Source organism: Charadrius vociferus, unplaced genomic scaffold, assembly GCF_000708025.1.
Source record: "Charadrius vociferus isolate BGI_N301 unplaced genomic scaffold, ASM70802v2 scaffold862, whole genome shotgun sequence".
Lineage (NCBI taxonomy): Eukaryota > Metazoa > Chordata > Aves > Charadriiformes > Charadriidae > Charadrius > Charadrius vociferus.
In genome coordinates this window covers 910,320-930,897 of record NW_009647209.1, presented here as the reverse complement: position 1 = coordinate 930,897, position 20,578 = coordinate 910,320, and the positions used below count along the sequence as shown (strand labels likewise).

At 38.4% G+C, this 20,578-nt stretch overlaps 1 protein-coding gene across 1 annotated transcript in view; it reads right to left on the bottom strand.

Moving 5' to 3' along the window:
- The window catches only part of NCKAP5 (NCK-associated protein 5), a 372,018-nt gene that overhangs the window by 34,913 nt on the left and 316,527 nt on the right, over positions 1 to 20,578 (bottom strand). The window contains exon 14 of the mRNA XM_009895863.1: positions 19,440 to 19,518. Within this exon, the coding sequence (XP_009894165.1) occupies positions 19,440 to 19,518 (79 nt within the window). The remainder of the gene's footprint in view (positions 1 to 19,439; positions 19,519 to 20,578) is intronic.

Sequence of the window (20,578 nt, the reverse complement as noted above, 5' to 3'; positions counted from 1 at the left end):
AGTAGCTCAATGTATTTCTTCCTACCTAAACCCACATTCCACAAAAGCTTGGCCTCTCCATACCGCTGCTTTCTTCATGGTTTCTCTTACAAGAAGGTGCTAATCAAAATCATTTATTCTTACACAAAATTAAGATCTACAGAATTTTCTAGAGATAGTCATCTCTCAGAGCACCCTGAAAAACTTGGATAGCAACAGCTATGCCTCTGTTTACCTTGTTACACTGTGGTTCTGCGCATCCCATTTTGGGTAAGCATACACTTTCCAACACAAAGCCAGACAATGATATCGTAAGTACTTGGTTTGGAAGCCGTATGGTCACACACAACCCTCCAGCTAATTCATCCTACTGCAAAGTTGCTCTACTAACCATGGAACTGAGAAAGATGCAAGTGCAGATACGTGCCCGTTGCTATTCCGGCAGCTACGATGTAACAGCAACACCCTGCTTGACATTTTTGATTGATTTCTAGAGACTTGCCTTTTGTTTGTATAATGAGCAAAAAATATCGAAGGGACTATGATGGCACGGTCCTTGTGAGAGGTATAAACACCAAGGAGGGAACTTCAGCACCAATGGTTGGAAAATAAGCATAATTTAGGTTAAACGGCTGGAAACATCCCTTGACAGTGAGATCTTCAGTCTGTGGCAGACACTCCCAAAGGAAGTAGAGGAATTTCATTTGCTTTGAACAATTTAAGGCTACACTGGGTAAAAGACATACTGGAGTGAACAATTGTACTCTAGCAGGAGATGCAGAATATGATCCAATGTATCTTTTCCATCTCCATTTTCTGTGTTCTTGAGTATTGATTTTTTTTTAATGATATGCCCATTTGTTATTTAAGTCTGTTGTCTTTAGCAGTCCTATGTCAAGTCATTCTCATGATTTTTTCCTCTGCATTGTTTCTAATGCTCTTGGAAATTCAGAAATATTTCTCCTCTGTGGGCTTTGCCTGTTTGTTTTTGAATGAAGTACATTAACATGGTCGTTTTCTGTTAATATCTTAATCTAAATGGGCCTTATTTGACAGCAAGTAAGAAATTACTTACAGATAAATGTCTATTTATGTGTGCTGGTTCTTGTCAAAAGAGAACAGTCTATATTTACATGGTCCAAATTACCTTATCCTCATAACTCAGATTAAAGAAAGACTGAAAGTGATACTGAGCACATTAACCTTACGGGGCCTAGCTGAGCCGCAACAACAAAACGAACTCCACGCTATCTTTTAAAAGGGCAACAAGTGACTGATTTCTCTCACACAACTGCTGCATCCCAATTAATTCTTTCCATAGGTAAAAGAAGGTAAGGTGTGGAAACCACAGCTAGCTGGCAACTAGGTTTTCCATGCCATTTTTGAGCTAACGTGCCATAATGACTTTAGAAGTTGCTGAAGGTTATCCAGGAAATGTGAAAAAGAAGAGAATTACATTTAGAACTTCTGTGCCAAAGGGAGATATCCCAGCCACTGAACCCTCTTACTCTAGTTATCCAACCCTTAAGATATTTTTTGCTTTGTTTTTAGTAGCAAAATCCCTAGCTAGAAGTGTTCCTCTCAGGATATAACAGAGCGCCGAAAAGTAAGTGAAAACGTTAGGTGTCTGTCCTTGCCACATAGATGTCCTTGCCTCTGTAGATAATCAAGCTCAAACAGTGTGTTAGCTCATGGACAGGCAATGCTTCAACTAATGACTATCAGTGACACAGTTAGTAAACAAAGGAAAATATAGAATAAGAAAGGACTTCCATTAGTTTCCACTTGAGCAGGAGACAGACATTTGTGCAACACTGGTTATGTTGGAGAGGCAGAGCTCCTCAGCAGAGACATGGAGTAAACTGGAAGCACCACAGAAAAAGCACATCCTGAAAACAAAAATCTGAAGAGTCTCCCCTCTACTGTCTGTATGGTTAAAACTGAACCTGATTTTGCAACCCAGTTCCACAGGGACTTTGAATGATTTTGTAGTGTTGTTTCCTTTTCAAGTGTTCTCTAAGAAACTAAAAAGTAGTCCCTCCTAATTATTGCAGGAGAATTAAGTAGACTCAAAATGTACGCCAAACAACAAAGCTAAGTCTTTTGCTCAGGGCGAACTGGAAGATGAACCCTATTTTATCTTCTGAGGTCATGTTTCTTAAAATGACAAAGGATTTGTCTTGCTCACTCTTAATTTGTGTATATCTAGGAACGGACCATGAAAGCAATGGCATAAAATAAAGAAAAATTAATACCGTGGGCCATATGTCCAAGAAAATACAGTCTCCCGCTGTTCCCAAAATAATTGGAAAAGTGATGGAGAAGCACATCAGCAGCATCACATTTTTTAATTAAAAGGGAAAATAGTTTTAATCGATTATAGTCTTCTTTCATTGAGACATTATCCATGATAAAGGAAATACACCATGTGGAAAACAGATTTTTAAAACAGCTCACTAATTTTTAATTCTGAACAACCACAAAAGGGCCTGGCTTTCAAACTGCTCAAAGCTCAGCAGGTCCCATTGTGACACTTAAAGACATGTTTTTGAAAAATCCTGTGACTCAGCTATGTCGAGCAATCCTCAAAAACCTAGTCCTAAATCCACAGAGTACACCACAAAGTTCTTTATAGATGTTAATTTTTCACTAATAAAAGTAACTAATTCACCCCTAAAGCTATATTATACAAATAAAAAAGTATCTCTCAGAACAATTTGTGTTACTGAATGAATGAATATACATTATCTTGTGTTGTTTTTAAACTCTTATGAAGCAACTGCAAAATAAAAAAATATGTTATACATCTCAGTGACAGCTTTCAAACCAAACCGTTCATGGTCCATCTGATTTCATCAGTTGCACTGACACTTCAAATGACTGTTATCAGCAAAAGCTGCACAAGACTGCATAATGAAAATATGTAAAAGTTAAATCTCTGATGCTGCGACAGTACTACTCAATAGATGAAAAACGATACTGCAAAACATTAAAGTCTGAAAAGAGTTATATATGAGCTTAATTGCTTTTGCTTGCAAATTTTTCCTGGCATACAAGCCAAATTCCTTGCGCGATTCTGGGGTTTTTTGCCTCTTTCCCCACCAGGGAAGAAAGAAGCTCGCACAATGATATTAGTTTTTATAGTGGACACAGACAGACTCACCATCTGCCATTTCACTGAACGAGGATCAAAAGCCTGAAATATTGAAACAGCTCCTTCCCTCCCTCCCATCATGCAGACTTGAGTCTGGGCAGAAAACAAAGTCCCTGGAAGTCCTACTGTAGAGGACAGTTCAAAACTGAAAACAAAAATAAGGAAGGATTTAGAGAAATTTATTGGAGATCAAGAAACTCCTTACTGCGTGGGAATCTTTTGATGGCAGCGTGTTGTAAGAGCTTTGTGGCCAATCTGAGGGAGACCTCAGCCACTGAGCAAAAGGAGTTAACACCGCATAGAAAGTTTTCTAAAAGTTTGTTGATCGCTCTACTCCTCAATAATTTTCAGGTTTAATATTTTCAAATATTATTTGCATGGCAAATATATTTGCACGGCAAAGTGGCCATGCAGTTCATGTCCTACATCAGCTGGACACCACGGTAATTTGTACAATTTTGGTGTATCCCTACATCACTGGTGTTTTACCAGAGTTTTCTGGTCCCAGTAGACCACCAAGACCTCTTCAACGTGGAGTCAGCACCCAAATTAGATGGAATAAAAAGGATCTTCGAAAATGATGCACCATTCTGAGGGTATTAACAAGGGGAGAATAGAAAAGGCGCATTCAGGCTGGTAGGTATCAGGAACTCTAAAAATGAGATCATCAGTGTAGAAAATTACAATAGCAGCTCCTTCTGTGGGGTTTTTTACATCTTTCTCTGAAATGCTAAAATTAAAGAGTTAGAAGTAAACATAGCCCACTGACAAGAACTGACAACCTAGAATTCATTACAGTCTTTTACGGCATTCTCCTGAGCCCATGTAAAAATGCAACTTCAATACCAGCAACAGATCATTAAACCTAATTATTTTTCAACTTTTTTTTTTTATTTCTTCTGAAACATTTGCCAGAAAGATACCACGAACACACCACCTCTAGCTCAGAAACTACCCTTGGTACAGATCATTGGAGACCGGGAGAGAATACCCAGGGAAGCTGACTGCTGACCTTGCTTTTGTGTTCCTTCAGAGGCACTGGTACCGGTCACTCTGTGAGTGAGAGTAGCTCTGTCTGACCTGGTACCACGCTGTTTTATGTTGTTATCCAGCATGCTTCTCTGTTACTCTTTTTAGACAACGCATGTGAAAGGGAAATCAATTTTAGAAGAAATAAAAGAAAACATAGAACAGCTACTATGAAGGGAATCGCTTCCAGCACAGCACAAGAAATGTGGGTCCAGCCTCCTCAGGCTAAGTTCTACATCGATGGTTGCAAAATAGGGTATTACTCAAAATAAGCAATGGAGCAAAATCTTTAGATTTTTTAATTTAGGTACATGCTAGTCTTTCGAATGTTGAACTTCCATAACCCTATGTTGAGTCCTAGCACATATCCAAGAGATTTCATGAATTTCATAGAACAGAAGACATAAGGTGATGATACAGCTTTTAAACACACCTTCTGATACACATTTCTTCAATAACGTGAAACGATACTTTTACTAAGGGGGATATAATGCCACATGTTATTCTAAAAACCCCTTTAACTGAATAACTGGAGAGTGTTTAAAAATGTTTCCTCAGGTAAAGTAAAGATTCACATTCTAATAAAGTCTCTTTATGTTGTATTTTAAAAAGAGTTTCACAGATGCTTAGTCTATTCACAAATCACATACCAGTATTTCTTTACATAGGGACTGTTATACTTTTAAGAAGTCTATATATTCCTTCATGGTTATTTTGACCGTCTAGTTAAAACAGTATGTGAGTTTTATTATGATGCTTAAATCATCCATAAAAATCTTTACGGAAACCACAATATGCAGTTTTACCAACAGAGCTAAAATAAGGTGTCAATCAGCAATTCTGTTAAGCAGGTATATTGTCTTATGCACATACATAATGTAATTCAAAATGGTCAGGCTCTCTGAATTGAATGTAATAAGGGGAGACATTTCTGGATGTGGGCATACAGGGAAGGACTTACAGGTAAAAATAAATAATTATAGGCCCTCCTGTATTGTAAGTAAAGTTTTGCCTCTCTAACAACTTGTGCCATGACTGACACAAGGCAGCCGCCTCTCAGTGCTGCTTGAGGGGGTGAGGATTTCCAGAAGCAGCTCAATAACCTCAGCCATTCCCTGTCAGGTAGAACCACAATCTTACTAATGAAACATACAGATGGATGCAATTACTGCAAACAGACACTATCTTTACTTCAGATGTCTGACACAAACTAAGTTTCTGTTTCGAGGTAGCAAAGTTACAGAAGTGTGTTTGTTACTTAACTTTGATGGCCAATCTATCTTAACATTAATAATAAACAGTAACAAAGAGGACAACTGTATTTTAGGTCAAAAAGATCACTGGTAGTTCTGCTTACATCAGGCTTTCTATGTATAATGCTAGCAGCACAGGGACACACTTCCTTTCAAAGAAGCATCCCACCTCATGAAAAATGTGGAATTCTCCCCGGTGCTCACCACTACAGCTGGTTTGAGATCTTCCTCACACACATTTTCAAGTTTTGGCCTACAAAACTGAACATGATTGAAACAAATTTCAGCTGAAAACTTTGAGGAACCACCAGAATTTTCCACAGAAAGCAGACATTTTCAGGCAAAAAAATATCAATCAAAAATAGCTCTGTATCAAGAACGGTTTCACTGGGAAATTTCCAGCAAGCTGTTTTCAGAAGTACAGATTCACTTAAGCCTTGAAAGAAGGTTTTGAGAGATACATAACACGGAATGGGGTTTCTTCAAGGAGTATCTAGGACACTAAAAATTAAAGGGCATAATTCCCATCACTAACAGAATACAGAAATTCTAACAAATTACCTTTCTTTGCATTATAAAGTTCAAGACTTTCTACTAAGCTGACACATGGAACCAGAGAACATGTAATTGTTTTTTTCTGACACACAAAGGGAGTATAATTTTTCTACTATTTTGAAACATGCCAAATTATTAATTAATACTTTTCCTTTTTTTTTCAGAATAATATTGCAAATGTAAATAGGTCTCTGCAAAATTGCTTTATCAGTTAATAAACATCTTTAAGCTACATGTGGCATTGGCAGGAAGAACTTAAACTACAGATGGCAAAACAGATCTCTTTATTTGCACATCCTTCTCTTCATCTGCAATGCTAAAGCAACCACAAAAAAATGAATGCATTTCTGCCAAATCAATGTCAATTTTAAGTAGATTATTCCTTCTGGGTTTATATCATAATTTGATCCAATTAGTCAAAGATGAATGCATTGTTGTTTTCTATCTAGATCTGAAGTATAACTAGTATGCAAAACTAAAAAACCCCGAAGGCTATCCTAGGTAAAACTAGAAAAGACACAAGTTTTCACAGCCCTGATACTCCCATGGGTACCGCATTGGTGAAATGGAATTATTTCTAATGTATACTAAGTAAGGGTAAATGGGAGGACCGTGCAGTGTATTTTCAAATGATCTACAATGAACTTCATTCATGGCTGCTTGAATCTGGGATTACAATTTATGCTTATTTATGCTTATTTATAATAACAATAACAATAACAAACAATAAATACAGACTTTACTGACTTATTCAGTGTTCTTTCTATTGCTTCTTCCTAGTCAAGCTTTTTTTGCAAAACCCACCAACTTCAATATGTCATCTGTCCAATAGTTTGACAGTTGTCTTCACAGTTTTCCATGACCACAGTCCCATCTTTGAAATGCATTTTCTGAGTTGAAACAGATAATTGCTGGTTCATTTTAATTCCAGTCCCACCTTAAAATACAATTCTACTAGCAAGTCAAAAGATTAGTTTCAATTATTAGTGAGTACTAACAATGTTGTACTCCAACTTGGCAGCTACCTATAGATTTATTTTTTTATTTGCAGTAAGTGCTTCCCATGCCCCTCCAGGCATTTAGAACCTTTCCTTGCATGCTTGAAAGGAATGGTGGCAAACTACTTGCAGCAGGGTTGTTACAGAGAACAAAACTTTAAATGAGTTGGAAAAACAACATGGATAAATCTTGGAATTTTCTACTCCACATCTCTCAGTGTCTATTAAATACAAAGGTCTACATGCAGCTTCCAGATGGGAAAGTCCCATAACCGATGGTGTCTGGAATGGTCTCTCTGTACACTGTTGTACTTTCTTTCTAAAAATCTACTCACTGTTCTCAGGAGACAGGATATTAGAAATAGCTACAATTTTAATCATACTAGAAAAGAAATACTGAGACTTATAATTCACGTGAACAGCAACTTTAAGCTCTGTGTAAAAGATAATTCAGTGCAGTCCAGCTGCAGCCTGCTGTCAATGAGGCCAGCCTAGAAATACTTTGGAGAGCTATCACTCTTCTTTTTTGGCTGTACATCCCCCATTGGTTTTACTTCTGCACTTGCCAATCAGCCTTACAGATTTGGAACTATCTTTAAGAAATCCTTATAGATGAGTAATAGTTGAGAAGGAAGAGAAGTCCTCACATCTGATGCAAGATGTGAATCCAAGGTAAGCAACAGATCTGCCGCAATGCAGAATTGTGGCTTTTCCAGGATTTTCACTGAGAAAGAATAGCCTTCTGTTTCCCTTAGTACCCTGAAATGTAAAGGCTGGGAGCTAACAATTGCATACTGTCTAAGGAACATCTTACTGGGGATTGCTCATTCAATGCATGGATGGATGCTTCCCTTCATTTGCCGTTCTCTAACAGAAAAGGCATATCCCAGCTCTCAGAAATTGTACCTATAAGTAACAAAGCCCAAGAAAGGAGGGTTTATTATTTATTTAATCATAGAATCTATGTTTAGCTTGGAAGGGACCTTTAAAGGTCATCTAGTCCAACCTCCCTTGCAATGAGCAGGAACATCTTCAAGTAGATCAGGTTGCTCAGAGCCCTGACCAACCTGACCTTGAATGTTTCCAGGGATAGGGCATCTACCACTTCTCTGGGCAACCTGTGCCAGCGTTTCACCACCCTCACTGTAATAAAATTCTTCCTTCCATCTAGTCTAGATCTACCCTCTTTCAGTTTACAACCATTACCCCTTGTCCTACTGCAACAGTCCCTGTTAAAAAGTCTGTCCCCATCTTTCTTATAAGCCCCCTTTAAGTACTGAAAGGACGCAACAAGGTCTCCCCCAAGCCTTCTCTTCTCCAGGCTGAACAAGCCCAACTCTCTCATCTCAGCCAGTCCTCACAGGAGAAATGTTCCATCCCTCTGATCATTTTTGTGGCCCTCCTCAGGACCGCTCTTTCCTGTGCTGAGGGCTCCAGAGCTGGACGCAGTATTCCAGGTGGGGTCTCACTGTAGCGGAGTGGCAAAATCACCTCCCTCAACCTGCTGGCCACACTTTTGATGCAGCCCAGGATGCAGTTGGCTTTCTGGCCTCTGAGCACACATTGCCGGCTCATGTCTAAGTTTTCATCCACCAGTATCCCCAAGTCCTTCTCAGGGCTGCTCTCAATCCCTTCACCCCCCAGTCTATATTGATACCAGGGGTCGCCATGACCCAGGCACAGGACCCTGCACTTGGCCTTGTTGAACCTCATGAGGTTCACACAGGCCCATGTCTCAAGCCTGTCCAGGTCCCTCTGGATGGCTTCTTGTCCCTCAGGCATGTCAAACACACCACTCAGCTTGATGTCATCCGTAAACTTGCTGAGGGTGCACTCAATCCCACTATGTCATTGATGAAGATACTGAACGGTACAGGTCCAGTATGGACCCCTGAGGAACACCACTTGTCACCAATGTCCATCTGGACATTAAGCCGTTGACCACTACCATCTGGATGCAACTATCCAACCAACTCCTCATCCACCGAAAAGTTCACCCATCAAATCCATACCTCTCCAGTTTAGAGAGAAGGATGTTGTGAGGGACTCTGTCAAAGGCCTTACAGAAGTCCAGATAGATGACATCCATAGCTCTTCCCTTGTCCACTGATATAGTCACTCCACCACAGAAGGTCACTAGGTTGGTCAGGCAGGACTTGCCCTTGGTGAAACCATGCTCGCTGTCTCGAATCACCTCCCACTCCTCTATGTGCCTTAGCACAGCTTCTAGGAGGATCTGTTCCATGACCTTCGCAGGCACAGAGGTGAAGCTGACAGGTCGGTAGTTCCCAGCATCCTCCTTTCTACTCTATTTAAAAATGGATGCGATGTTTCCCTCTTCCCAGTCACCAGGGACTTCACCTGAGTGCCATGACTTTTCAGATATCATGGAGAGTAGCTTGGATATATAATCAATATAATTGATAGTTCAGGTGAAAACATATTTTTTCACAAAAAATTCTACTAGATGTCATTGTAGAAAAGGAGTACAAAGTCCATGTGAGCACAGTTGAAACAAATGTTTACATTAACACAAACTCATTCAAAATGCTTTTCAGTTTGCTCAGCTGTACTTCAGGTATATGAATTAGATTTAATAGGAAATGCATGACTGAAGCTCTATACACACATCTACAGATGGTCCTAGCCAGAAGCAAAAAACATGTGAAGTACAACTAAGTTTCAAATAGAAGGACTCATTCTGTTATAGAGAATACTGGCATGTGCTACCCTGTAGTAAGTATGATAATCAGGCACAGTCCTGATTTGAGGGATAAAAACAAATATAGATTGGGCCAGACTGTAAAGTAGTGTAGATCAACATAGCAGCATTAACTTCAGAGTTGAAGAACCTTGTTTAACTGACATTTTAAGCCTGAATGAAACCAGCCAATTCCCAGGATCTTGAATAATAATTAGACCGTATCCTATACATGATGTATAAAGACCCATGCTTCTTCTTGTTCTAGTGATAAAATTTGGTATTTCTGGGAGAATAAATGTAATGACAAAGAAGGAAATTAACAGCAAATCATTGTGGCTAATAAGAAAGTGTTGATCCAAAATATTAATTCTCTCCACAGAAGGAAGACAAGCTAGACAGTAGGCTGCAGCAGTGCTGCAAAAGAATTGGCAATTAGACAAGTGCTATGTGTACTATCTTTTAAAGTACAGAGAAATTATTTGTCTTTGCCAGACTCTGAAGAAGGTAAGCTGACATAAATTAGAAGACACTAATGGACGTTAGTTTCTTATTATTTACATTGGCAAGGTTCTCCATAATCTTCAAAGAACATAAGTAACAACTAGAAAAATACACAGAAAGTTTCACTCTATTATCAGGGGCTCCTTCAGACCATCATTTCAAAATTAATCTCTGCAAAAATGCCCAAAAGCCAAACAAGAGTCAAGAACACAGTACAGCAGACACTATTCATCCCACTTGTAGTGGCCCAAACCCACATAATGCTGTTCCTCTCACAGTTCTCTCCAGTCTGTAGAGGAGCCTGTTCACCTTTTAAACCGTACGAAAAATACGTACTAATAAAATTCCACTGAAAAGATGCAGAGCAACTCAGTAGAAGGAGAGGATATTTAATCAGTTTTATACACCAGCGTGAGTTGTTTCTGATGAGCAAGTCCTGGGATGGTAAATGCAGAATGCTGCTCCACACCGCCCTGGAAGGCCACTCAACAGCATGGCCACACCAAATCTTCAGTAACATGAATATTGTAGCATAAGAACAAAGGACTGCTAAATGTTGTGTAAAGCCTCCCAAAGAAACTGTGCATTGGTCATGGACAGATTTAGAACAATATGCTTGAAGGTACTCAAAACTCAACTGATGAAGTCCCTGAGCAGGAGGACCTCCAACCTATGTGCTTCTAGGGGTATGTTTCTATGCACAAGACCGTCAGTTGTTCTTGCAATGCCTACTGGTTATTAAACAAGATTTCCCCTCAGTACTGCCTCATTCTAGCTACTTTGGCTCAGAAAAGTAAATAAACCACAGACACAGGACATTTCACTGGTGTTGAAGGACCAGAAAGTGAAGATTTTGAAGTACAAACTAGGAAGAACAGTGCTTGATAATTGCATTTTCAATATCCCAAAATGTTTTGGGGATATTAGATGGAGGCATGAAATGGCATAAACTTTGAGGAAACGACAGAGGCATTTAGGTGAGTGAAAGTACAAATGTAACTGCTTTTTACCCAGCCAAGCTCAGTTCTGTTTGTGCACTTTCACACACATCTCCTGTCTGAAGTATTCTGAGGACAGTGAGACTATGACAGATAAGGAGACTGTGAGGGTATCTTCCATGTCTTCCAGGCCCCTTAAGGCACTAGGTTTTGAGACTTTTTTGTTTTGTTTTTTTTTTGTTTTAATGAACAAGTTTGGACTTGTTTTGTTTTGTTTTGTTTTAATGAACAAGTCTGGATCCTGAAGTTGCTAGAGGCAAGCAGCTTATTTTAGTATTTATTAATTCAGCATTGTTTTAGCAATTGGGAACCTAGTCCTTTGGATTATCATCCAAACTGGTTAGATATAGCAGGTGAGCTTGTTGTTGAGTTGCCTGCTACACTCAAGTTACACTTCAAAGCTCCAGCCCAGGAAGCAGGCTTACTAATGCAATACAGTCAGCACCTACCGATCTACCACCTATCTCCCACCTTCCACAGGCACACAGGGCTTTAGAAATGGCTGTGTTACCGATGTACAAATAAACGTATGCATACTTGTACCATTCCTCATGTATAGGGGATTCATGAAAAATATAATACCTTATCACAACTTGTATCAAAACATAACATTGCTGAGCATGCAGATTTGAAATAGGAACAGACCCAGGTTGGAAATGGATTCAGTGATAACTGGTTTTGTTTGATGGCTTTTACAGACAACCACCTCACATGTAGAGACTTCCGGGTATTCCACAGCTTTACTGGGTGGTGATGGGGAAGTTAAAACAAACATTTATCCTTTATCTGATCATGTGTAAATGAATGATTCAACTGCTATATCAGTGATAAGATGATTGCTAAATGGTTCTTCTCAACTTCTATCAATGGCCTGATGAAAAGAATTAACACTGACAGTGATAAGTTGTTTTCTCAGGCATTGAGACTTCATGACAAGAGAGGATTTCTTTTGCGGTCAAAAGACATTTTATCAGTTGAATATTGTTCTTCATTAAATGCATTAGAGGCTTCCAAGGATTTGCCTGACACTTAAGCAACTTCTGGATTATTCTTTTTGCCTCTCCACAGTGATGCGGACCACCTCTCTTTACTGAATGCACAGGCTGTAATGCAGATCAATTTGTTCACCATCTTTCCTCTGTCACTTACTCTGTTACATTTATCTCAGTAATTCATTACAGACCTCACGTAATCTATCTCCAGGTTCTGAGGGTTCTTTAATGTAAATGTGTTTGCTCAAATATGTCAGGCTTAATGGACACGTTTTAGGATGATGCATGTCAGACTTAATGTATTTACCACATTAATCAGGCTTGTTTCCTTCACATCTATTTCCATTCCCTGAGAATGAGAAAACATGAATTCAACAGCTGTTTACTTAGTACTCCTGTAAAAACACCCAAAGCTTTAGTAGTTTACATAACGGTGGCTTAAACCAAGTCTTTTGTTTGGCAGAGAGTATTTGGTGTCCAGTATTTTTTCTTCTCTTACTGGAAGCTTGGTGCAAGCTTATTAAACCAGCAGATGAACTGCTATTGTTTCATCAAGCTTCATCAATTCATAGGCAATTGGATAATTTATAATTAAGCATTATGAGTGAGTACATTAAATGGTACATTCAGAAATTAAATTTAAAACATACTTCTTCAGTTTCAGTGTTCATCAGATCTGGGTTTCAGAAACAAAACAAGAGAAAAAAGGCAGATGACACTAGAGCAAGGATGTGTTGATTAGAAATGATATCAGTATGGAAACAAAAAGGCAGTCTCTGTATCGGGGTCGACATTTATGGGGAGTCAGATAATGAGCAATACTGAGGCACCACACAAGCAGTGAAGAGTGACAACCAGTTTTAAACAATGCAGGTGAACAAACATGAGGGGAAAGGCAAAGAATATCTTGGCAGTAAATAGGTATATCCATGGGAAAACCACACAGAAGAACCAGACAGAAAAGAGGAGTCATAGACAAATTTACCTGGAGTACTACAAAGAACACCACAGGCAACACACAGACAAGGCTATCATCTTTAGTATTTTGATACCTCAATAGAAATAATTATAATGCTGACATTTCATTTTAAGTCAAACCCACTTACATCTACAACATGTTATATGTCCTACGTTTGCTATCAGTATATCTGTAAAATTGCTATCGAGTTGCTAGCAGCTTATCTATAAAACTTGCTGTGAAGGACATTCCTGGTTTCTACTGAAAATGCAGTTTGATCATTTTGCTGCATATAAAGCTTAAAGGGGCCGACTTTGAAAGACAACGTAACATATACAGTACCAACAACACTTCCTTTCTGGAACATTAGACATCTACGAGATTCAACCAAATGTTCTCTAAAGAAGAAAAATCTCCAAAAAGTTGCTTAGAAGACAGAGCTTACTTTTTCTGACCAGATTGCCTTTAAATTAAACTGCAAAACCCTTCTGCAAGGTTGTTCTTGGAAAGTGGAAAAAAAGATGATAAAGCTTGCTGTAAGGCAGATGATTATCAAGAACTTTAATGGAATTGAACGCTGGGCTACAGCGGAGCTACAAAAGAATCCCTTGACCTCAGTGTGTGTTTTTGTTCTAGCACAAAGCAGCAAAGTCTACAATGCACTTTTAATGTTGCTTTGATAGTGTGGAAGCCCAACCCTCTATCTAGCTAGAGACTTTTCAAAACCCATTTAAGTATCTGCAGGCATTTTCTCCGTATTATAGAAATGCCAGTATCTACAAGGTTCCCATTTAATGTTGGATGAATCAATTTTGAGCAACTGACCTGGGCCTCTAATGAAAATTGGACAAAAATTAGACCCAAGTCTTTCTTCAAAGTTTCAAAACTACTGACTATCTATTATTATGATACTATTATCTTCATAATCTTGACTCTGAATCTCACCTGAAATACTCCAAACAAACAATAGGGGTCAATGCCACAGTTAGGTGGCATTCTTTCTTTCCAAGAACTGTGAATCTTTCTACTGTGGATTCTAACCCCAGCCTGTCTCAGGGAATTAACTCCGCAGACAACTTCAGTAGGTAGCATCTTGTGCTTACAATGGAGCAGACAGTACCAACAACACCAGATATATTTTGGATTGCTACTACCAATTCTTGTATTATCAAGTATTTGCTCTCTAGAGTACCCACAATGCTCAAGCAAACTGCAGGCCTATTCAGATTTTTAAAATTTATTTTATTTTTACCAGTGATGTCATTCTGAAGACAAAACCTACTTGCAGTGATGCCCCTGATGTCAAAGCTCAACAGGCTTTTATTAAAGAATGAATGTGGCCTTTGAGTTCAATCAGTGACATATTAAAGATAACATTTGAAAGCAAAAACTTTCAACAAAATAAGTCCTTTAGATGAACTGTCCATTCTTTCATGCACTCCCTGAACTTCAGTGCTTTGGGCCTAAAGTGCTTGTTTGATTCATTTAGAAATTGCTAAGGATAGAATGACCACTGGGAATCCAATATGGTGAATACATATTTACACATAGAAATATCAGTGACAAAAAAAAAAAAGTCATCTTTCTTTGTATTGAAACTGAGTATAAATTTAAGAATAGACTTGAAATCTTCTCAGACATGTCTCAGCCTATTTAGGCTGGTGAATATATGCTGACACTGTGTTTTGTGTGAAGCTTGAGTATATCATTATAAAAAAGCATATTCAATGTTAATTCACTTCTCTAGCAAATTTGCCACCCATTTGGGGTGACAAAGAAAAAAGGAATCTGGACCGTGAGAAATGATTATCATGTAGCTTTCAAACACGGGGTTTGGGAAATCACCAGTGTTGATGTCTAAGAAAATGGCACACTCAGTCTTTCCTCCTTCATCCCCAGCATAGGTTTATATCAGCACTGAAGAATGATATGAATAATTATGACTAGCTTTCCTCTTCATTACAGATATATATTACTAAAATGAAAACAAGGTCAGGAACCTCTTAAATTGTGTAGGGACCTGTAGAGCCAAAAATACTTCTGCTCCTTCGAAGTGCCTGTATTTTAGCCATAACAGCTGAATATTACAATCAAGGAAACTGTCTTCGGTATGACTGTTACTGTTTACCATAGTATTCTCATGTGAAGTTGTCTGCAAGAATAAATTCTTCAGTAATTAGCATTTGTTTGCTTGTGCCATGGATTTTTGGCTTTTCCCTTGAAGCTGTTTATCAATGAAAACTCTTAATACATTATAATTAATATAATCACACTTTTCCAGGAGTGACTCTAATTTGGAACAGTACTTGAAATATGAAACATTAAACTTTCTCACAAATGCTTTTTTCTTCTCAAGATGTCCAATTATTAACTTCTCTCTGTAAAGGTGTCACTTGTAACCAACTTGTAATTTTTTTGGCCACTGTGACAATGGGGAATTTCAAGACAAACACTGACACTTCTACTCCCTTGGGGGAAACAGAATTCTTGTTCTTTGTAAAATGAAGGCTTTTTTATGTTTACATGGGAGCAATACTGTCAGGAGCTTGACACATCACCTTTGCATTCAATAAAAGAATTTTATTTATAGGAATATTCGGAGACCCTTGCTGTACCTGTCTGAGCTGGGGAGTCTTTCATGACATGAAGAGAAAGTCAACCTTTCTATCATGTCCTTCCTCTTATTAGGTACTTCAGCATTTCCCACTTCATCACTCTTTCAAAACCCAATTACTTTACTGCAAAGGGCTTGAGGAAGGAGCTCTGAAGATGACTGGATCTGAAAGTGATAATCATGGATTCTTAGGTCCCCTGTCTGTGGGAAGTGGGAGCACAGGGAGCATCTGTGCTGCCAGGGCCACATTTGGCATCCTCACTGACAGTACAGCAATAGCATCCAGGGTATAACATATTTTTCTTTTTTAAATTTCTAAAAATATTTTAAATATATGTTTAAGTACAATATAGCACAATATAAATGACTGCTTCATATAGACATGATCATGTGCTCCTGAGATACAGGTATACTAGAAGGGAAATTTTATGTTAGTGCGCATTCTTGTATTCTTTCAATTTAGGAAATCCAAAGAGTCAGCAAAATACTTAAATTTGTTTAGATCAACAACTGACAATAAATTGAAAACCTAGCAACTGGCATTTTACATGTTTTTTCTTTAACACACCCAGGAGTATCTCATTATTAGAAAGTGATATATAAGATACATATGACTGAAGACTGTTCAGTTATATGTATATTGTTTATTAGCTAACTGGGCAGAACTGATGCCAATTTAGGTATTTTGCAGCGACAACTAGAGCAACATGTCTTTTTCCTATTATGTAAAGAACATCTTCCCTCCTTAATCATAGCCTTTCTACATCCTCTATACACTCAGCTCTATTTTGTTAACAGTTTAGATAAAAAACAATACAATAAACTCTAATAGAATAAAGTACAGCTAGAAAGCCACAGTGAACTTTGTTTTCTTAAAACAACTGCTTATGATGGTGAAGAATGCAGTAAGACATGAATTTACAGCCCACTGAACTTTTCAAGATTTCAAAGATGTTTCTGTTCTGGAAGAACCCCCAACATGGTGAAACTGTTCCATGAAAACAACAGACTAAAAGCTTCCACCAGGATGTGAACTGTCCCCTTCGATCAGACTAAAGACCTGGCTCACTATCATGAGCTTAACGGCAGCAAGGCCTAACATTTACAGGGCTATCCTTCCTGTATAATTCCCTTCTGCTTCTGACAAGCAGAAGCCTAGGAGTTGATAACAAAGAAAGCTAAATTTAGCTCTCTCACATATCAGGTGATTCTCCATACCGACAAGTTCTCTCTAATCTTCAAAAGTTCTTCCTTGTGTATGTTTTTCACTAAAAATCTCAAACTGACATGGAAATGTTCCAAATGAACATTTCTTAAAGCTGCATAGAGTTTCAGTCTTGAAAAAAATCAGTATCTTTCTATGAAAACCTTCATATCAGAAAAATGGCAGAAGCTCTATCAAGGAATTTGGTAAAAGAATCTGAACGAGACCTAGGAAAACTCACTATCCACAAAGAGCAATGCAGACATACAGCAGCAAAAATATCAGTGTAGGATAAAACATAGCCTGATGAGAGTGGAATAAAACACAGCGCGATACTGATTTAGGAGTATTCAGGAAGGGCACTTAGATCCATGCTTTTAATTTCCCAGGCTTGGGCTTGTCCCGCTGAAATAAGTAATGACTGGTACATTCTGTGTTAGGACTCACTGTGCTAATGTTAACAAACTTGCTTAGACTTCTATCATTTTTATAGTGCCAATACTACCTATCGCACATAATGTCTCCCATCATCAAAGAGTCTCCTGACATTAACAACTACATCCTCAAAGAAAAATCATTGAGTTTATTCTAGATGATTTGACAAGGCAGAGCAGGGATAGCTGGAATCCTGTGTTCAGCCTTTAAAAGATGGCATTGTCTAGGGAAAAGAAGATGCTTTTGTAAATTGGTATAATTCAGATGATTGGAAAGGTCTTTGTATGAGCTATAGGAATTTCCAAAGGGCAGCACTGCCTGGCATCTCTGTAGCACTACATACTGTGGACTTGTATAGACCTGGGCCACAGACCTACCTGTCACTTTATCCACATCATCAGCCCTGAAAAAGGTGAAGAAAAAGGTCTTTTCTTTGCAAAAAAGGACTTTGGCGCACAGGCGGGCTGGACCCACAGTAATGACCTCTCCTAGCTAACCGAGGGTCTCATGTACCCAAGGCACAACTGAAGTCTGACTTTGGGGAATGCCAACCAATCTGCTCCATAACCACTACGTCCTGGCAGAGACTCAGACGTGGTGCCTGTTGGGGGAGCAAAATACCAGCGCTCTCAAACGCCACCTGCATGACATATTACAGGACCCAATAATGAAGTAATATATTGAAACATATAGCAATTAGGTCTCACCCACAACCACCAATTAAACCGATGAACACCAAGGAAGCACCGGAGTCTTTTCAGAAGAAAGCTCTGCAAATACCTGTTTTTTCTTCTTAAGTATCTGGATTAAAAAATTAAACCCAAATGTTTCACATCAGTTCAAAGGAAATTTTTGAGAATTTTGTGGTGGAGGCAAAATAATTATTTCAGTCTGAGGAAAAATAATTCTGAACAATCTTAAGTGAGTTTTTCTCTTTTGGGCAATTTCTAGTAACAGAAAGAAGGTCCTTTACTTACAGAGTGAGGAGCATGTATTTCTCTTTTCAGGGCTAGTGCCTACGCACTCACAGAATCCCCTCAGAGTCTTACACTGCATTGTTCAAAGTTCTTGTCATTTAGTTGCTATAATGGAGCCAAGTTATGGCTGCATTCTTAGAGAGGGAAGAGTTTAGGGATCTTTTCTGTAAGACAGCCAGAGTTTATTTTGCTGAATTTGGGACTGAAAAGGATGTTCACATTAATAAAGCACGCAAACATTTTCCTACTACCCCAAAGAGAAATGTGTTTTGACATGATACCTCTGTGCAGCCCCACTTGCTGGGCTGACATTATTAGTGAAATGAAAGAGCTTTGCGCTAGCAAAATCACGTACAGTGTCCTGAAAACACTGAATCAGATTTTAACTATTGCTGCAGTCTCTGCCTGCAAAGGGAACTTGCTAAACAAGAATCTTTTTCATTCAGAGTCCGTTCCTTATATAGGTGAAATACTGCTCTAATGCAGATCCCAGACAGACTTCTGTTTTGTCCTCCATTGTCTATTAAATATTTTAACATGTACTGAGATTACAAATTAGTACATGCCAATCAAGACGCTGGGCGGATGGTGCTACCCTCCTGAAAAACCCAGAGCAAAGGCAACTTTATTTTCAGTAACAGCTTTGAAGTTTTCTGAACAGACACGTGGTTTGCTACTCCTAATTTAGTTTATCACAGTAATTATTCTGCTATTCAGAATTTTATTCTGAATTTTACTAATTCAAGGCCAGATGGCAGAGTTACAGTATATCAGTATTATTCCCACTGAAAGTATCATGTGCAACAACCCTTGAGTTAGGCCACTATATGTAACCCGCTAATTTTGGAGGCTGAAATGATCTTTCACAGACAAATTCCAACGCCCTTCTGTCAAGCATTGCTTTGATCCACAATTGGTAATAGTATGCACTCATCTTTTGTATAGTTGGTGAAATCTGGCTATCCAGGAACAGAGCTAAATGAATGGTAAAGCTGACATTAGGTGGGCAAATAAAGTAATGAGAATTCCATGTTTTTTTCAAAAAACTGAGACAGCAATAAAATCCAGTGAAAAACATAATTTTGTACCTATCACATGACTCTGACATGTAGTCCTTGTCATGGTGTCTTCCTCTTCTTCTTGCAGGTTTTCTGTGACTACTTTAGCCTGTACATAGTACAACAACAACAAAAGTGAAGAACATCTGTGACTCTGTTTATATTGCTTCATGATAACTACAGAATATCTTTTCAGAAATAAAGCAGAGTAAAGTTACAGGGCAGATAAGAGTGGAAGTATATAGCCTGTCTCATTCTATGAATGATATCTGAGAATAACTTTTAACTTCATTCAAAGTCACAGTATGCAGCAGTCCAAAAATACCCTTGGAAGACGTAATTCCTCAAAAGGAAAAGTCTTTTTCTGCATTAAAAAAAAATAATAATAAATTATGTTCAGGTCTGCTGGCCACTTATTTCTTTCCCTCCAGAAATACCATGTTTCAGATTCTATGCTAAAAAGGATGTGAACTTAATGTGTGATGTGGTATCTCTCTAGTTCACTTCGCAAACACTGAACTTTGGTGGTTTTGTTTCCACCTCTGTTTAAAAGCATTTATTAGCTGAACAGAGAGAAAAACTTCATTTAAGAATGGAGTGCACGCTAAGAGCTTGTATGTGTTATTCAAGTATGTGTTATTCAAATCCCCAAGACACTGTTTTTCAGATGAGGGCATATTTTTGCTCTGTTCTTCTGCACTCCTATTTTCAAAGTACATATATAATCTGAGTATCTTCCTAGCCTACAATGAAAACCCCCTCCATTACATGCCATCAGAGGCCATAATTCAGATCCAGGGACATATTTTTCTGCCATGCTATATAAATCAAACAGGAATGAAGATACTTTTCAGGGTGATGAGAGGAGGAAAGCCAGCACTGCAGAAAAAATTACTTTCAATATCTCCGAGATCTTAAATTATTTGTTAATCACTCTCAGCTGTTTTAAACCACATACAGCACATCCACAGTAACATTAAATATGTTCTACAATCTAAACTAGTAGAATTTGTCATCATTTGCATGACATATCTTTGATCATAGTATATATTCTGCTTGTCTGGCTTACACAAGTAGCCCTATTGACCTCTTGTGACTATCCTCAGGAAGATATGAAAGACTCGCTCTCTAAATTTATAAAAGTGCATTTATAATCTCTTAATCCCAGA